Raw genomic sequence first — 17,877 nt, forward strand, 5'->3', positions numbered from 1 at the left:
GGCAAAGCTGGCTGGTGACTGTGTTACACTGAAGCCAAAGGCCTTAAAAGTTGTATAGTTAACCTCAGTCTTTGAGTTTTTCCACTTATATTGATTAGGGTAAAATATGGCAATAATGGGGGAATGTATTTGTTTTGGGGTCACTCTAACAAAGTGATCCCATGGCCAGTTTTCATTATTTCTAAGCCCATCCCAGGAATTGGCCTGGAAATACTCAGAGGCAACCACTTACATCAGCTGGGGGCTTCCCTTGTGGCTCAGCTGGTAAAGAATCCACCTGCAATGAGGGAGACCTGGGTTCAATCCCTGGGTTGGGAAGATCGAGTAAGGCTGGGGGTTAGGTTAGGAAAAGCTGGGGCTAAGGTTAGGAAAAGGTTTTTAAGGAAGGCTTTTATTTGGTACTGAGAACTCAGAGCCACTTTTCATCTAAGCACGCACAAAAGTAATAAGGAAATAGGAAACAGGCTCTAGGAGTGTCCCAAAGGAAGTCTATTTCTCTTCTTGGGTGGATATGAATATATGTTCTGATAGACTGCTGCCTTCATAGTTATTCTCATATTAAAAATCTGCTTTCTCCACACTTCTCCAGGCTGCTGGCCCAGCCAGGATCCTGAGTGGCTTTTTAGCACGTTCAAAGTTCTATGTTTGGGAGCTACCACATGACAAACTGACTGGCTGAAAGTTGGACTGGTCCTGGGTACCTCTAACTTCTTGTGGCTCTATATTATCACATATAACGAAGATGTTTTAGACTATAAAGAAGAAATGGGTTAGAAAAACTTTTGAAATGCTAATATGTTTTATATAGTGATTATAACAGTTCCCCTGGATTTACAAATCTATTAACAACGTAAGAGAAAAAGCTTTATGTCAATATTATGTCAAGCCAGCATTTGTGTTTTGCATCATTAAATTAAAAAAGAAAAAATCTGCTTTCTCTTATATAACACCACACTCACTGTAACAACCCATCACTTAAAGACCGTTTCATAAATGGAATCAAAAGGAGACGGGTTCCTAACATGACTGACAATTTTCTGCAGGGGTAACAAAGATGCTGTTCCTAAGTAGGAAGGAAGGAAAGATGTGTTCATAATTCCTAAGACCTAGGAACTGAAGAAAGTTCTTCCACTAAAACCTACCCCCTGGATTTGTTAAGAGGTATGATACAGCACATCAGACAAGGCCAGTTTCACTTTAATTGACGTCAAGGGGCGGTTTATAGGCTCTCCAACTGTAGTTTAGAAATAATTCATTTCTCCTCACAATAGGGCTCAAAATAACTTGTTGAGGCAAAGAGGAATGATTGGAAAAGTGGAATACTATAGTTGCTGGAAGCAGAAAAGGAATGCTTCATCTGCTAAGTTAGTGCAGAGAACATGGACTCCTCTCTTTGACCACCATATCCTTCTCTCTTATAGACCTCCCTGCCACTCCCCTACCCAACAGTCCTCTTTCCAAATCTTTACATTACCCAAAATGTAGAAACTAGCGGACAATGGCCACTGGCCAGTAACAGAGTATGTGAGTATCTGAAATCATGTAGTTTTACTGTAAGAGACTGCTTCAACCATAACTTGATCAAGCGCTCCATGTTGTTGAGAAGCAAAGCAATTAACATATACACACCACTACATCAAAAAACAGATAACCAACAAGGACCTATTATATAGCACTGGGAACTATACTCAATATTTTATAATAACCTGTAAGGGAAAAGAATCTGAAAAAATAAATATATATGTACAACTGAATCACTTTGCTGTATACCTGAAACTAACACAACATTGTAAACGAACTATATTTCAATTAAAAAAAAAAAGGCAAAGCAACCCATACACTTGACATTCCCTTGTAACCAATGCCTCACCAAGATAATCAAATCTACTGCAAACAAGCTTTTGTGATAAAACTAGAGACAGCTCTATAAAAAGCAACATGATCCCAGATGAGACCCATCCCAAATGACACACTTTTTTTGTGAGTGGGGAAGATGGCCTCCCTCACTGAGACCTCATTCTGGCCAAGGAATATACAACCAAACTTGACAATATATGTTCCAACCTCAAATGAGCAAGACCAATTGCATTCAAAGGCCTAATGTTTCATTCAGCACCCGAACACTAGGATGATGACTTTTACTTTAGCACTTGACTTAAAAGTACTCTTGTAAAAATATCTATGTTATGGCCTAATAAATGGTAATAAGCTGGCTGGTCTCTAAGATGACCACAGAATGAGGCTTTCAGGATCTGCGCAACTAATCCATGGTCAACAGTCAAAAATTGAATTCCCACTTACCCATGATACTGAGAATGAGGGTAATTCTAGGTTGGAGCTCAATTCTAACTCCTTTACCCACAACTATTAACAGTCAAACCTTCTTTGCAAAGTCAAGGATACTAGAAATACTAATAAGTAGCCAGCAGCTAAAATCCAGCACTTTAAAAGGTTTGGAGTATCACACTTTAGTTCTGAGATATAGTGACACTGAGAGATAAGACAACTTAAACAAGTTTTAAACCAAAAGCAGTGGACATTTATTCCTCAATTTTTTGTGCAAGAGTGTAAAGATGCATTTGAAAGAACCTGACAGCTAGAGAGCATCAGCCATGGCTTTCAGGCTAGCCTGGTTTACAATTAGATTAGGAGAAGTAGGGGGAAAAACGGTAACTTGCCTAGTTCACATGAATGATGTTTCTGGCAAACACAGTTGTTTACAAGTTTCAAACTACATTTTACTAGCGTCAAGGGAAGACTTCAAAAAGCCACATACAGTACAATTTAAAATTGGATGAACATCCTGCAATGTTAGTGCAAAGTAATTATGTAGACTCTCCAATACAAGATTGTGCTCAAGTTTCCCAGGTTTGGTCAATGTTGCTCTTTTACAATCACAATCACAGAAGCTTAACTTACCAAACAGCAATGCCTTTGTTTTGTGTCCTATGTACCAAAGGAATGTCACAAGGTTTTGGTGAAATTCAGCTTAATTTCAATATAAAGCAAATTTTTTATGTAACAGTCATGTTCCTGGAATACTGCACATGTTTCATGGAAATTCTTTTAAGCTTATGTGTTTATTTTGTTCAATAAAATTACTTTCAAGATATACTTTTTACTATGTAAACTGGAATTGTTTCATGATTTTGAAGTGCAACCAGTATAAGTGAAAACATTTCAGAGGTGGGAGAAAATCCACCACTAATCTCAGCTAGACAAAGTTCTTAAAATCAAAAAGCCTATTCACACAAATTATATGTAATGACTGTAGTAATCAGTTTATTACACAGATTAATCATTCTTGAACGTACAAGCTCCAGAGGAGCAACTGGGTCTTTAAATATACACAAGTATTTCCATCAAATGAATTTTCACCCTTACATCCGGATAGACCTAAGCAGTTAAAAACATAAGAAAAATAAGAGCTATTAGCTATGTATTAACTGAGAAACCACATACAAACCAAAGAATATGGAAGAGAGAAAGAGGGGCTGAAAGATGAAGGTTGAAGGGTGGGGAGATGTAAAAGAGTTGGGAGCAAAGCCCATCACACGTTACTTACTAATAGCTCCAATCCATTTAAATGTTGACCAGTTAAACTTAGACCTTAAAATACAGGATGTGGGTAGAGTTTAATCTGGTTGGTCATAACTTTCACCTAAGACGTAAGTCCTTCGGAATAAAAGGAATACAGAAACAGCTTCATGTTTTTCACCTTGCTTTTCGTAACTGTTTTGAGTTTAATAGGATTTCACTTAAAAAACAATCTCCTACAGGTCAGTGGAGCTTTTCTTCCCCATCCAAGAACACACCATACCCACCACCCCTCACCTTGCCGTTATCCAAATTTAAGTCAATAAGGAAAGCTTTTAGTCTCACATCTAGGTTATGCCTGGAGAACTGGCTTGTCACACACACACTTCTCTGCTAGGAGGCAATGTTGGTACAGAAGTACAGTATTTCTAGTTTGTTGTTCCAAGTATGTACAACACGCAGCACTGCTGTATCAGGTAAACATGTGCACAGGGGAAGATGAGGCGTGGGCTCATAGAAAGCAGTCAAATGGAAATCAAAAGGACTTTCTCTTTCAGAGTTCCCCTATCTTTATTTGTAGAGGTTATCCAATAATTTCTTTAATTACATCGCATACTTCTGAGTCCATTCCCGAGCTATTCTGTTGTACCTGTACACACAAAGAGAAGCTTGGCTTAACACAGGTGAGGAGTCAGTCAGAAAGCAACAGAGTTCATTCATTATCCATCTAGTAACTTGAGGGGAAGAACTTATAGAACTTCAAGTGAAGCCATCTTCCTACTCCAAATTTCTAATAAACATTAGAAATATCCTATAAACACTATATAGGATTCTAATTAAATTTCAGCATTTGCTGGCGTATCTTCAGTCTCTACTTCATTGACCTATTTCTGAGATGATTTTCAACCCTTGTTTTACTTATGTGGAGTTCTTTAAACAATATAATTATATATTATATGGTTCTTGAAATCACATAAAAATGATCAAATTGACATAATACTTTCCCTGCATCAATAAAACAACCAGTTCTGGCAGAACTTATTTTAACAATTTGGTTGCTAAAATGAATGGGTTTATTGCTTCAGAAGAACATTCCAGTAATAAAATAAGCAGGGCAAAGGATCTTTAATCCTTATAGATACTATGTAGATTCAGAAACAGAAAAAAAACTAAGACCCAACTGCTGTTAGAATACCCCATTCTTATTGCAGCTCCTTTTAAAAATATCTTATCCATATGCCTCTCTAACCAATAATTCAAATAACTGTTTAATCTTTTATATTTTAACTTTTGAAAATGAATCATTTTCCCCCATCTATCTCCTTCACAATCTTATTGAATAATATGCAAAACAAACAAAAGATTACAACATTTCATTTACTATATCTTTTGATACCCTGACCACTTTTCAATAATTCATAATACAATTCTAAAATGTGCAAATTCTGCAAGTTTTATTTTAAAGGAAATTTGGGCCTTTTGGGTCTTGTAACATTTATTTACTTTCTTTTTTAGATTATTCCTAATGGTAGAACATCAATTCTCTTTCCCATTAATTTATAAATACCTACCTAAGACAACTGGGCTCTTGATGCAAAATCTTTACATGTCAAAAACCAAGAAGACATAAAGCTGTTGGAAAATAAACTGTAGAAAAGTTCTTCTAGACAGTAGGAATCATACAAAACAGAGATAAAATCATCTACTTATAATGATACCTGATGCAAATACTGCTCTTTCCTGTCCCCAACTGAGTATATTAGGACTTTGTTTTAAGTGTCTGACCCATACTCAGACCTTAGACACAAACATCTCCACCCTATCAGACGCTCTTCTGTCTGGAGACCATACTTACTTTTCTCTATCTGTTTTGTAGATCCGAGCAATCTCAGGCACTAAAGGATCATCTGGATTGGGATCACACAACAGAGAACAGATGGACAAAAGTACTAGAATGAAAAAAACATATAAATTAGTAGAGGATAAAAGCAAAAAGGCTGAAAGAAATATGAGATGCCAACACAAGAGAAAACTCTAAGACCCTATTTATTGTAATATCTAGCAGGTTTGTAAGCTCTACCTAAGTTTACAGTAACAGTAATTAACAAAGATTCTAAGACTTCTCTAAGCTTGAACCAGTAAGGAAGCTGGCCCAGGCTGGTGAACTGTCTTGCCCCATTTCCCTGGTTAGTGAGTAATCAGAGTGGAATTATTAATAGAATACAGGTCTTTCAAATCCTAGACCAATAAGACTTTCCCCAGCTTATAAATTTCAATTTTTAGAAGCCCATGTTCAGGGATAAATGGTTTTCAAAATTCTAAAGACAACCACACTACTGAATGCTCTTAGTAAGAAATGACAACTATGAAATTCAACAATTATTGCTTTCTTGATGGCAGTTACCATATTCAGATGCAATGGAGTTGTTTCATTTTTAGTTGAAAACAATTTAGTTTAAGAACACAAAGGCCGGTACTTGTCCCCAAGTGGGGTTGGCCACAACTATTACAGATGATATGACATATCTCAAACAAAAGTCTCAAATTATCTTCAGTAACAATTTAAAATCTCATCTCAGTCATTTCCTCAACGACAACCTGAAATGTGGCAGACAAATCTCAATAGTACAATTTTCTCTGTTTAAATTTGTTAACTTACATATTCCTTTATTGAAGGCAAAGAGGAGGCCAAAGCCACTAATTATATTAAATCCAGTGGCCTCTGACATACCAAAATAAATTCCAATCCTCCTATTCTGACGTTAACAGAACTCAGCTATCTTATTTCTCTCTAATGTTCTGTAGCAAGAGACAATAATTCAGAGCCCACTGTACTCCTAAAACATCAATTCAGCAGGAAAAGGAATTGATTCATTTTCCCATCAAATCTATCCTACAGAGATCAAGGGCTTCTGAGAGATAAAGAAAGTTTACATGCCCTTTATCATTCAGTTGTTAACAAAAAAGCTATTTCCTTGCCTTAAGAGTATATGGAAAATAAAAAACATCAGGAAAGATGTTTTCTGACTCTTCATTCCTGTTGCCCACAATCCTGGCAGATGGCATTCCCAACACATCTTCTCTTCCCATTGTCAGGTGTATCACCTATGCCCTCTTCAAGCACAGAATATTCTAACAGCAATTAGGAAAGATTTCATGTATTTCCTGGAAATGACAACAGGGAGTTATAGATTTTTGATTGTTCATGAAATTATTGACTACAGAAGAAACCTGTCTGACCTATCAAGCTGGCAAGAATACAACTGACTCTTCACCTAAAATTAGATACACTACCAAATTAGTATAAGTTCCCTTTACTTATTGTCCAACTATTTAAAACAGGCACCTTTAAAGAGATTTCTTTTTTTAAATTGAAGTATAGTTTATTTACAGTGTTGTGTGTTAGTTTCAGGTATACAGCAAAGTGATTCAGTCATACATATACATTTGTTTTCAGATCCTTTCGTATTACAGGTTATTACAAGATACTGAATATAGTTACTGAATATAGTGTCCTGTGCTATACAGTAGGTCCTTGTTTATTTTATATATACAGTAGTGTGTATAACTATTAATCCCAAGCTCCTACTGATTTATCCTTCCCCATCCCCCTTTCCCTGTCAACCATAAATCTGTTTTCTCTGTCTGTGAATCTGTTTGTTTTGTAAATAAGTTCATTTGCATCATTTTAAAAAGATAAGCTTTAAGTAAATAATTTTCCTCACTTTCTTACCAGGAAAGGAAGGTAGGATGATGGTTATCTGGATCTAGTGAAAGGATTTTTAGTACACTACTTAGTTCCTTTAATTTGTAGAAAACTGATTTTGGCTTATAATATACTATATTTTCTTTCTCCATAAAGAGAGTAACTTCTATTTCTACAGCTTGTAGAGACTCTTTACTAAAGTAACTGAATTTTCACTTATATATATATTCTTCATCAGTACATAACCATTTTCATTAGTGTCATAACTCAGAGTCACTTCCAATTCTAAAACCATATAATCAAGTAGCTTTACGATAGTTAACCTGTTTCAAGTTTTCTGTATATTTAGGTCCCATACCTATATACTCAAAGGGAGGGCATTTTGGGTCTAGATTATTGCCCCTAAAAACAGAATATGTTAAAGAATAATTATATCATACATAGCATTTGGGTCTTTCACAGCAATGCTTGCCCATACTTTAATTTACAAAAGAGTCTTTAAAACACTAAAGGAAAAATAAATAAATAAATAAAACACTAAAGGTATGCTGATAAAACCAAATTCAACAAAATGGTACTGTAGGTATGCTGATAAAACCAAATTCAACAAAATGGTACTGTAGTTATTTTAAAAGATAGCTATCCAGACAGAACATATCAAGTCAAATAAATTAACAGCCCTTATGACTTAGGATAATTGAAAAACAAAACAAAACAAAACACACCACCACTAGGCACAGAAGGGAAGAAAGAAAAGCTATGCTAACAATTTCAGCTATCCAGACTTCCCCCTACCACCATCCACCCACCCAACCCACTCACATACAGAGTCCCACCTCTCTTATATCTAGATTTATATCTCCACAGTTACTTGATAAAGTAAGAGCAAACAGGTCAGGAAATCACGAGAACAACAGGCATATGAATACTTTCACAAGGACTGCTGAATGGCACGGAGGCCTACAAAAACAAAAGGGGCCACTTATCTGTAAAATTATTTCAGTCACAACTTTTTAAAATGTGGTCCTTGATTTCTTTTGTTCATATTTTGCCTAGGATTCCAGAAATCTTAATTTAAAGCCTCAGAGTTTTTGTGCCTCTAAAAAATTAATGTGGAAGGGTATACAAGTGTTACCATAATTGTAACATGACAAATATCCAATACTTTTTACAACAGTGCCTTTATCCCAGTTATTTGGGTGCTTACAAGGAATCAGTTAACTGCATTTTTGCTTTTTAATCTTCAGAATAATAGTGAAATAGTTTTTATCACTCCTACTCTATAGATGAAAACAGTGTGGAATACAGAAGCTAATCTGTCTCAAATCTCAACCAATAAAATGTGGAGCTGAGATCCTAACACAGGCAGTTGCATCCAGAATCTATGTTCTTTACCATGAAACTATGTTGCCTCCTGTCTAAATATATGCATTAAAGAAATGATAAAATTTAAGTAGATAGGAAAAAAAAAATTTCATGTACCAAATTTCAGCCTCAAATACCCAAACTATTTCTTTCTAGCTATTTAATATACTTCCTATACAATGCAAGTTACAGCGTATAACATTTTATCTCTTTTCTGCTTTTTTCAAACACTGTATTTTCCTATTTTCTACACTATTTGTAAGGATCAATATTCTTTTGAATGCATGTGCCAGAACCGAATGTGTTTTTTCTATTGTTGAACCTATATGTCATTTCTAATTTTCAGAAATAACATTGTTGCAGATGCACAGAGAGATTTTAGCAGTTGGGTTTGTTTTCTTAGTACAAAGGAATGAGCCTAGAATTACTGCGTCAAAGGGTGTTAATATTAATGATTAAATCCCTTATCTCCTAATACATACAGACAGACTAAACAAATCTATCTGTAGCATATATAAGCAATCATTCCAATGTACTTACTTAACAAAGTACTTCAGTGTACTTTTTCTTTTAAAAAGAAAAAATGTTTAGTTTCCTTTTTAAAAGATCTTTATTAATTAAAAAGGTGAAGTGAAAATGTTAGTTGCTCAGTCATGTCTGACTCTTTGCAACCCCATGGACTTGTATGTAGTTCACCAGGCTCCTCTGTCTGTGGGATTTTCTAGGCAAGAACACTGGAGTGGGTAGCCATTCCTTTCTCCGGAGGATCTTTCTGATCCAGGAACTAAACCCGGTTCTCCCACATTGTAGGCAGATTCTTTACCATCTGAGCCACTACTGAAGCCCCAAATGGTGAAGAATGAGTACTTATTTTAATTTGTATCTCCCTGATTATTCTGTTCCTTTCTTCCATTCATTTATTGGGATCTAGGTTTTTCCTCTTACTGATTTATATATGTTCTTCATATCTGTTAAACATATTAGTCCATTATCATGTGTGTATGTGTTAGCTGCTCAGTCATGCTGGACTCTTCGCAACTCCATGGACTGAAGTCTGCCAAGCTCCTTTATCCATGGAATTCTCCAGGCAAGAACAACACTGGAGTAGGTTGCCATTCTCTTCTTCAAGGGATCTTCCCAATCCAATCAGCCCATTATCATCAGTCAGTTCAGTTCAGTTGCTCAGTTGTGTCCGACTCTTTGTGACCCCATGAATTGCAGCACGCCAGGCCTCCCTGTCCATCACCAACTCCTGGGGTTTACTCAAACTCATGCCCATCGAGTCGGTGATGCCATCCAGCCATCTCATCCTCTGTCGTCCCCTTCTCCTCCTGCCCCCAATCCCCCTCAGCATCAGTGTCTTTTCCAATGAGTCAACTCTTCGCATGAGGTGGCCAAAGTACTGGAGTTTCAGCTTCAGCATCAGTCCTTCCAATGAACACCCAGGACTGATCTCCTTTAGGATGGACTGGTTGGATGTCCTTGCAGTCCAAGGGACTCTTAAGAGTCTTCTCCACCACCACAGTTCAAAAGCATCAATTTTTCAGAGCTCAGCTTTCTTCCCAGTCCAACTCTCACATCCATACATGACCACTGGAAAAACCATAGCCTTGACTAGTTGGACCTTTGTTGGCAAAGTAATGTCTCTTCTTTTTAATATGCTATCTAGGTTGGTCATAACTTTCCTTCCAAGGAGTAACGGTCTTTTAATTTCATGGCTGCAGTCACCATCCGCAGTGATTTTGGAGCCAAAAAAATAAAGTCTGACACTGTTTCTACTGTCTCCCCATCTATTTCCCATGAAGTGATGGGCCCATTACCATACTTGTAGCCTATTATACTGCATTTTGACAACATTTAATCCTCTTATGATTTCATTTGAGTATGACGTTGAGAGGTTATACAATTTCAAATCAACAAGTAAGATAATATTCAGTTCAGAGATATAAAAAAATCTCCAATCTACTCATACAATTAGGTCTTATTTAAAAGAACTACTGGATCTTTCATCACAAAGTTAATAACCAACTTTCTCTACATATTTTCAAACACATTGTGCAGGCAGCAATATACCACAGACTAAGATGCTCACATAAAAACATACATTAAATTGATTATCTTAGATGATGATTCTGTTCTTGATAGAAACCTAAAGACAAGAACAGGTAAAACCTTAAATGATGTGAATATGAATTCATCTATACTTTGTCCTTTAAGAAACTAATATCTATAATTGTAGTACAAACATTCCTCTACAAGGGCTGTTTTTTTCCTATTCCTGAACACTATCTATCCTTTCCATTCATGGATCTTAAGGCCGGAAAGACATTACTTGGCTTCTACTTTAACCATGCTCTTAAAAAAACGGATTCACAAGGGCCATATTCTAATCTATGCCTGAACAGCAAGAACAATGGACAGAGAGCAATCACAGCACCAAGAAACATGTATGCTTAAAAATTCAACTCTCTCTAGTGGGTCTAAACCCCAGATCAAGAATAAGGGAGATTGCTACATTCTCTTAAAAAGGAATTTGACTAGCCCTTTCAAGAATAAGTAACCTAAAAAAGACACAAACACACAAAAAAATAGTAGGCTTTATTTTGATATCAAATATCCATTCCATTACCTTTTGAAATAGTTAGTGCTGGAGACCACTGTGACCGAAGAATATCAAGACAAATGCTGCCATTACTGTTAATATTTGGATGATAAATTCTTGTTGTAAATGCAACCTATCAAAACAAGGAAAACTTCTTATAAATGGTTTCATTAGCATTGTAGAAAGTAGATAAAAAAAACAATTTGCATATCCCAGTTACCTTAGGTGGTTTGAAGGGGTAATCTGTTGGGAAATGAATTGTCAAGAAAAATACTCCACCCTGATAGGGACTGTCATTCTGTTGACAACAAAAAAAGTTGGGTTAAAATGAGTGAATTACCTCAACTATTTATTCTGAAATTAATCTGAATACTTACTGGCCCCATTATTGTAGCTTGCCAATGGAACACTGAAAAAAGAACAACAAAAAGTCACCATCAAGCAATATCTACAGTATACCTACACCATAACAACATATTATTCCCCATGTAATCTCAGTTCATTTATGAAACATGATGAGTCCTGGGCAGGATGAGGAATTTAAATTAAGTTGGACTCTGAGAATAGCAAAAATGAGTGGCATGGTGTAGAACACTGGTAAGGTGCTCAACAACAAAGTATTTGGGCTAAAACGTCTTAAAAATTCATGTCAGGGAGACAAAATTCTTGACAAGGCCGCAAGTTTCACTTTTAAACAGGCACTTCCTTACCTCACAGGGTAAAAAAGAACCACAAGATTCAATTCTTTGATTATATCATTTCCCCAATACAAATATCTGTAATATACTTCTTTTATAGAACTGGTAAAGAGCAGAACAGTAAACTTAAAAGTAGATAATACTCAAATTAGGAAATGTTAGTTTTTTCCAGTGAGAAAAAAATTGCCATGAGTTCTCATGTGTAGATCTTTAGAATTACTGGTACCTCAATAAATAAAGAAAACGTATGCTGTAAGTCCCAAGCTTGATTACAAACTCTAGGGATAATCCCAATAAATCATAAACTCGTTTAGTAAGGAAATTTTCTCTTCAAACTGCAAAAAACGGTGCATGTTCTGTTTCAAACGTGATGCCACTAAGTACAACACAAAGATCAAAAACCCAGTTTTCACTTCTAAGCAAGTTACTAAGCACTTAACATTCACACTAGGATCTGAGCAAACTAAGGGAAGCTGTCAATGGGATTATTCTTGATGCAAGGAGGTAATGTGAAGACTAGAAAGCCACACAAAAATCCACTGGGATGTCAGCCCAAACCCTTAAATTCCTTCTGACCATCTGTATGAGAACTGCCCCTATGGTTGGCTTGCCCCTCACTGGGCCTGAAGCTACAAAGAGCAGTCTGTTTACTAGGGATTAAAAATAAAGGATAGGTATTACTGAGGCTCTCCTTTTTAGATTACTCATCATTAGTACTGAGAAAAATTCCTCTTAACTTCTGCCAACTAATTTTTTTATGGATTAAGTAGCTAAGGAGAAAGTTACTTTGAATCACTAAGATCAGTCCTAGTATTTTCAACAAAGGTTCTATAAAAGGCCCCCATATTAATTTAATTAACAAAAAGCATTTGGAGACCTACCATTTTAAATCTTAATTGCATATTCTGCCATCCTGGTTACATATAAGAATACCTACTAGAGTCACTGACTTAGGTCTCCCTCTGGAGCGCATTTAAGTTGCTTCCATGTCTTGGCTATTGTTAAGTAGTGCTGCTATGAACACTGGGCTGCATATATCTTTTCAAATTAGAGTTTTCTCCAGATAAATGCCCGGAGTGGGACTGCTGAATAATATGGCAACTCATATTTTTAGTTTTTTAAGAAACCTCCATACTGTTCTCCATAGTGGCTACACCAATTAGATTTCCACCAACAGAGCAGGAGGGTTCCTTTTTCTCCATACCCTCTCCAGCATTTATTATTTGTAAACTTTTTAATGATGGCCATTCTCACCAGTGTGAGATAATACCACATTGTAGTTCTGATTTGCATTTCTTTAATAACTAGCTGTATGAGCTGTTTATTTTGGAAATTAATTCCTTGTTGGTTGCATCATTTTGCAAATATATTACATTCCACAGGTTGTCTTCTTGCTTTGTTTACAGTTTCCTTTGCTATGCAAAAGATTTTAAGTAATTATGACCCATTTGTTTGTCCATCACTAAGTGATGGATCCAAAAAATATTGCTGCAATTTGTGCCAAGTGTTCTACGTTTTCTCCTTGGGAATTTTAGAGTATTTGGTCTTACATTTAGATCTCTGAGTTCATTTTTATAAATGCTGTGAAAAAATGTTCTGATTTCATTCATTTATATATACCTGTTCAGTTTTCCCAGTATCACTCACTTTTCTCCACTGTATATTCTTGCTCCGTTTGCAGTAGATTAATTGACTCTAAGTGCATAGGTTTATCTCTGGGCTTGCTACCCTGTTACACTGATCCATATGCTTTTTTCTGTGTGTGCAACCACCATACTATTTTTGATTACTGTAGCTTTGTAGTACAGTCTGAAGTTAGGAAGTGTGATTCCTCTAGCTCCAGTCTTCTTTCTCAAGATTGTTTTAGCTATTTGAGGTCTTTTGTGTTTCCAAAATTTGAAATTTGTTTTGTTCTAGTTCCATGAAAAATGCCATTGGTTATTCAAAAGAGATTAAACTGAATCTGTAGATTGCCTGGGGCAGTGTGGTCATTTTAACAATATCTGTTTATGTCATCTTCAATTTCTTTCACCAGCATCTTATGGTGTTCAGAGTATAGGTCTTTTCAGCACAATGTTTTTAATGCTCATTCATGTTGTAGCATATATCAATATTTCATTCCTGTTAATCATCAAATAATATTCTACTGTATGGACACACCATATTTTATTTATCCCTTCATCAGCTGGTAGGCATTTGGGTTGTTTTCACTTTTTGGCTATTATAAATGAAATTTCTATGAACAATCATGAGTGAGTTTTTATAGGGATATATGTTTTTATTTCTCTTGGACACATACCTAGGAATGAACTCACTGGGTCATATGGTTAACTCTTATGTTTTGCTTTTTGAGGAACTGTCAAGTTGTCTAACAAGGTGGCTGTACCATTTTGCATTCTACCAGCAAAGTATGATGGTTCAAATTTCTCCACATCTTCATCAACACTTATTATCTGACCTTTTGATTCTAGCCATCCTAGTGGGTGTAAAGTGACACCTCATTATGGTTTTGATGTGCATTTCCCTGATAATGATGCTGAACATCTTTCCATGTTCTTATTGCATTTGAGTATCTTAGAGAAAAAGCTACTCAGATTGTCTGTTCATTTTAAAATTGGGTTATTTATCTTTATAATGTTGAGATATAAAGACTTTAAAAAGTATTTTAGATAAATATGCCTCATCAGATATATACAACCTGCAAATTTATTCTCCCATTTGGTATACCTTTTCACTTTCTTAACAGTATCATTTGCTGTACCTAATTTTTAAATTTTGATGAAGTCTAATTTACTTTTCTTTTTCTCTTATTGCTTATGCTTTAGGGGAGTTTAACTCTCCAGGGTAACCACTTTTCAACCTGAGAAAGGAATGTAATAGTACCAACTACGGTAGAAGCAAAGGCAAATTACTTTAGCACACTACGGAACTTCAAAAATGAAATCTAATCCCCAGACTTCAAACACTTTTAATTAAAAATCAGTCTCTCTCAAAAAAAAAAAAAAAAAAAAATCAGCCTCTCTCAACTCTGAGGAATTTACCTGAAATAAAAACACTCTTTCAAAACTGAATGACCACATTGATGCAGATGGATATGATACCATGGAATGACAAAACAAGAATCAGAAAATCTGAGAATAAGTCTACTTCAAGAACCACCACAAGGTTCTCACTAGATTCTTCTCTAAAACAGTTAACAATTTCTTTTCCAATCACTTAAAGAATTGTGAACCTTAAATGAGAAATGTGTTTAAGTACTTGGCCCGTCCTGTTTGATATCAAATACTATATATACTCAATAATACTGGACAGATCTAAACATAACATAAATGGATTTTTCATAACAAGTACTTAGTCTTATAATTTATAACATCTGTTTTATCTATAAAGCAATCCTTATACAAGGATTATGCTTTGATTCCTAAGGATTTAGCAAACCAAAAGAACAATCTTAAGAAAAATGAGGAAAAACTTAATTTTACACACAAGCCCATATAACCTCATTTATTTTCTGTCTTAACCTATACACTTCCCTTACACAAATGCTTCTAAATATACTCTGAGTATATTCCACTTTTCCCTTATCTGCTAAATGTTGCATTTTTGTGTGTGAGAATTAGTTACACAGCCTGTTCAGATATCCTCTATTTTTAAAAGGCTGAAAGATGGTATTAGGGGGAAAAGCTGCCTTGAGACAAAGTGGAACAAAAAGCAAAATTATTATCCAACATGTACAGTAAGATACAATAAATTATTTCAAACAGGATTAAGAAGATAAACTGGACATTAAAGGTAAGTTGTAGTTGTCTTCACAAATGAGTCAATACAAATAAAGACACAGACCCACGTACACACCCCCCCCAATCATACTTACTATTATCTTACTAAAGAACAATAGCTTGCTGTAGACAAAAGCTTGAATATTTTGTCTTAGGTAAATACCCAGAAGGGACAAAGGATAGGTAAGGAGAAGCCAGAACAACTACACAAACATCTGGCAGAAGACGTTCAAAATGCAATACAGTACAAAAGAGGATGGAATACACATAAAACTGCACCTTTCATGGGCAAATAAAGGTAAATTGCATAATTTACTCTTCATACAAATAACCTTAGCAGATATATATATTTATTATTACCAGAGTTCACCAGAGGCAGACTGTTATGCTGTTTTATGTTTTATTTTATTATTCCTTTTAGATACTTACTATCATCTCCAACGGGACCTGCTGAACACTGTGCTGGGGGGTCCCGTGCCAGGTCATTCAACTCCTTCAAGGAGAGAATAAAGAAATGTATTTAACATAAATATAACTATTATCCATTAATAAAACCATCACTGTTACCAATACTCTCTGTCTCACCAGTAAAGCTTTTAGCAGCACTCCTTCAAAGTCAGAGAAGAGAAAGGTAGATTAATGAAATCTATAAAATATTTGGGATTCCTAGATATAAATGTATGTTTTTAAAAGAAGATAATTTTTGCTTTGTTTGGAGTTTAATAGGTATTAAATATAAGGAAAGTAAACATGTATCATATACTAAAGAACCACAAAAATTGTTTCTTTGGGTTTTCTTGGGCCGCATCATGTGGTGGATCTTAGTCCCTGGACCAGGTATTGAACCCATGCACCTGCACTGGGAGTGTGGACTGCCAGGGAAGTCTCACAAAAACTGTTTTTAAGTAAACACTTATTATTTTCCAATAAAGATCAACAGCTGGTTTTTGTACTTCAAAATCATTAAGTTACACTTCAGATAAACGGAGTCATAAATATTCCAAATTATACAGAACCATCTGACAAGATACTGTTATTTTTTCAGCTCATATCCACTACAAAGCTTCCAAAGGTAGTAGGAAAAACTTTAAAAGGGATATATTACAAAGGGTGGCTGGATATAACCCATCATAAAGTTTTGAAATCAGAGATGGAATTACATGTAGTCATGCTCTACAAAAGATGCCAGCTTCTTAGCTATTTTAACACAAGAACCCACAAACTTGAGATTTGTTACTGGGTGGGGATGCCTTAAAAACCACAAAGCAGGAAATCATACTATATTTCCTTACCCTTTGGCTTGGTATGTGAGATAAAAACAAACTCTGAGGAAGGACTACTTTTAATTATATTTTAAAACTACAATGGTAAAACCTACCATTTAAAAATTATTTCAAATCTTATCGAGTTATATAAATAAATATTTTAAATTGCAACACACAGATATTTCTGTAAGTTTCTTCTTCTGAGTTTACTTATTCAACCAGTCATTACATCAATTATTTTGTTTTATCCTATCTGTAAGCTTGGAGGACAAGGCATAAAGTATAGAAATAAAGTTCTGTTTTTTTTTAAGTGCTGGGATTGAGGTAAAGATTTAACAATATTTACTTTCTTTCACATCTCAATTTGAGGATTTTGTATTTCTCTACAACAGAGATTCCTTGCCCATCTCAAGGAGAAAAACATAAAACCTACTGTGTACCGTTCCCATTCCCAAATGTTTGTAATGCAGGTCACTATAACTAAGAAAGCTTGCTTGATCTGAAACACAAAAGTTAAGCTACTTCTTTTGACTAACTTCATCTAACCTGAATATAAGGATTCATCAGGTGGTGATCACTTTTTAACATATCAAACCACTATGTTGTATACCAGACAGTACCATAGTGTGGTAGATCAATTATACTTCAAAAATAAACAAACTCACAGAAAAAGAGATCAGATCTGCAATTATCAAAAGTGAGGGGAGGTGGTGAGGTAGTCAAAAGGTACAAACTAACAGTTTTAAGTAAGTGGTAGGGCTGTAATATGTATGTGTGTGCACGTGTGTGCGCACATGCATGCACTCAGTTGTGTCCTACTCTTTGCAACCACATGGACTGTAGCCCACCTGGCTCCTCTGTCTATGGAATTTTCCAGGCAAGAAGAGGTTAATTAACACTGCTGTATGTTATACATGAAAGTTTA

The 17,877-nt window shown here is 35.5% G+C and overlaps 1 protein-coding gene across 1 annotated transcript in view; it reads right to left on the reverse strand.

The window, feature by feature from the left end:
• Positions 1–2,516: 2,516 nt before the first annotated feature.
• The window catches only part of UBE2D2 (ubiquitin conjugating enzyme E2 D2), a 43,881-nt gene continuing 28,520 nt past the window's right edge, over positions 2,517–17,877 (reverse strand). Inside the window, exons 2-7 of the mRNA XM_043465350.1 lie at positions 16,117–16,180; positions 11,588–11,619; positions 11,431–11,508; positions 11,238–11,343; positions 5,393–5,486; positions 2,517–4,186 (exon numbers count right to left, since the gene is read on the reverse strand). Of these exons, the coding sequence (XP_043321285.1) occupies positions 4,141–4,186; positions 5,393–5,486; positions 11,238–11,343; positions 11,431–11,508; positions 11,588–11,619; positions 16,117–16,180 (420 nt within the window). The 3' untranslated portion in view covers positions 2,517–4,140. The remainder of the gene's footprint in view (positions 4,187–5,392; positions 5,487–11,237; positions 11,344–11,430; positions 11,509–11,587; positions 11,620–16,116; positions 16,181–17,877) is intronic.

The sequence above is a fragment of the Cervus canadensis genome, chromosome 4 (genome assembly GCF_019320065.1).
Source record: "Cervus canadensis isolate Bull #8, Minnesota chromosome 4, ASM1932006v1, whole genome shotgun sequence".
Classification (NCBI taxonomy): Eukaryota; Metazoa; Chordata; class Mammalia; order Artiodactyla; family Cervidae; genus Cervus; species Cervus canadensis.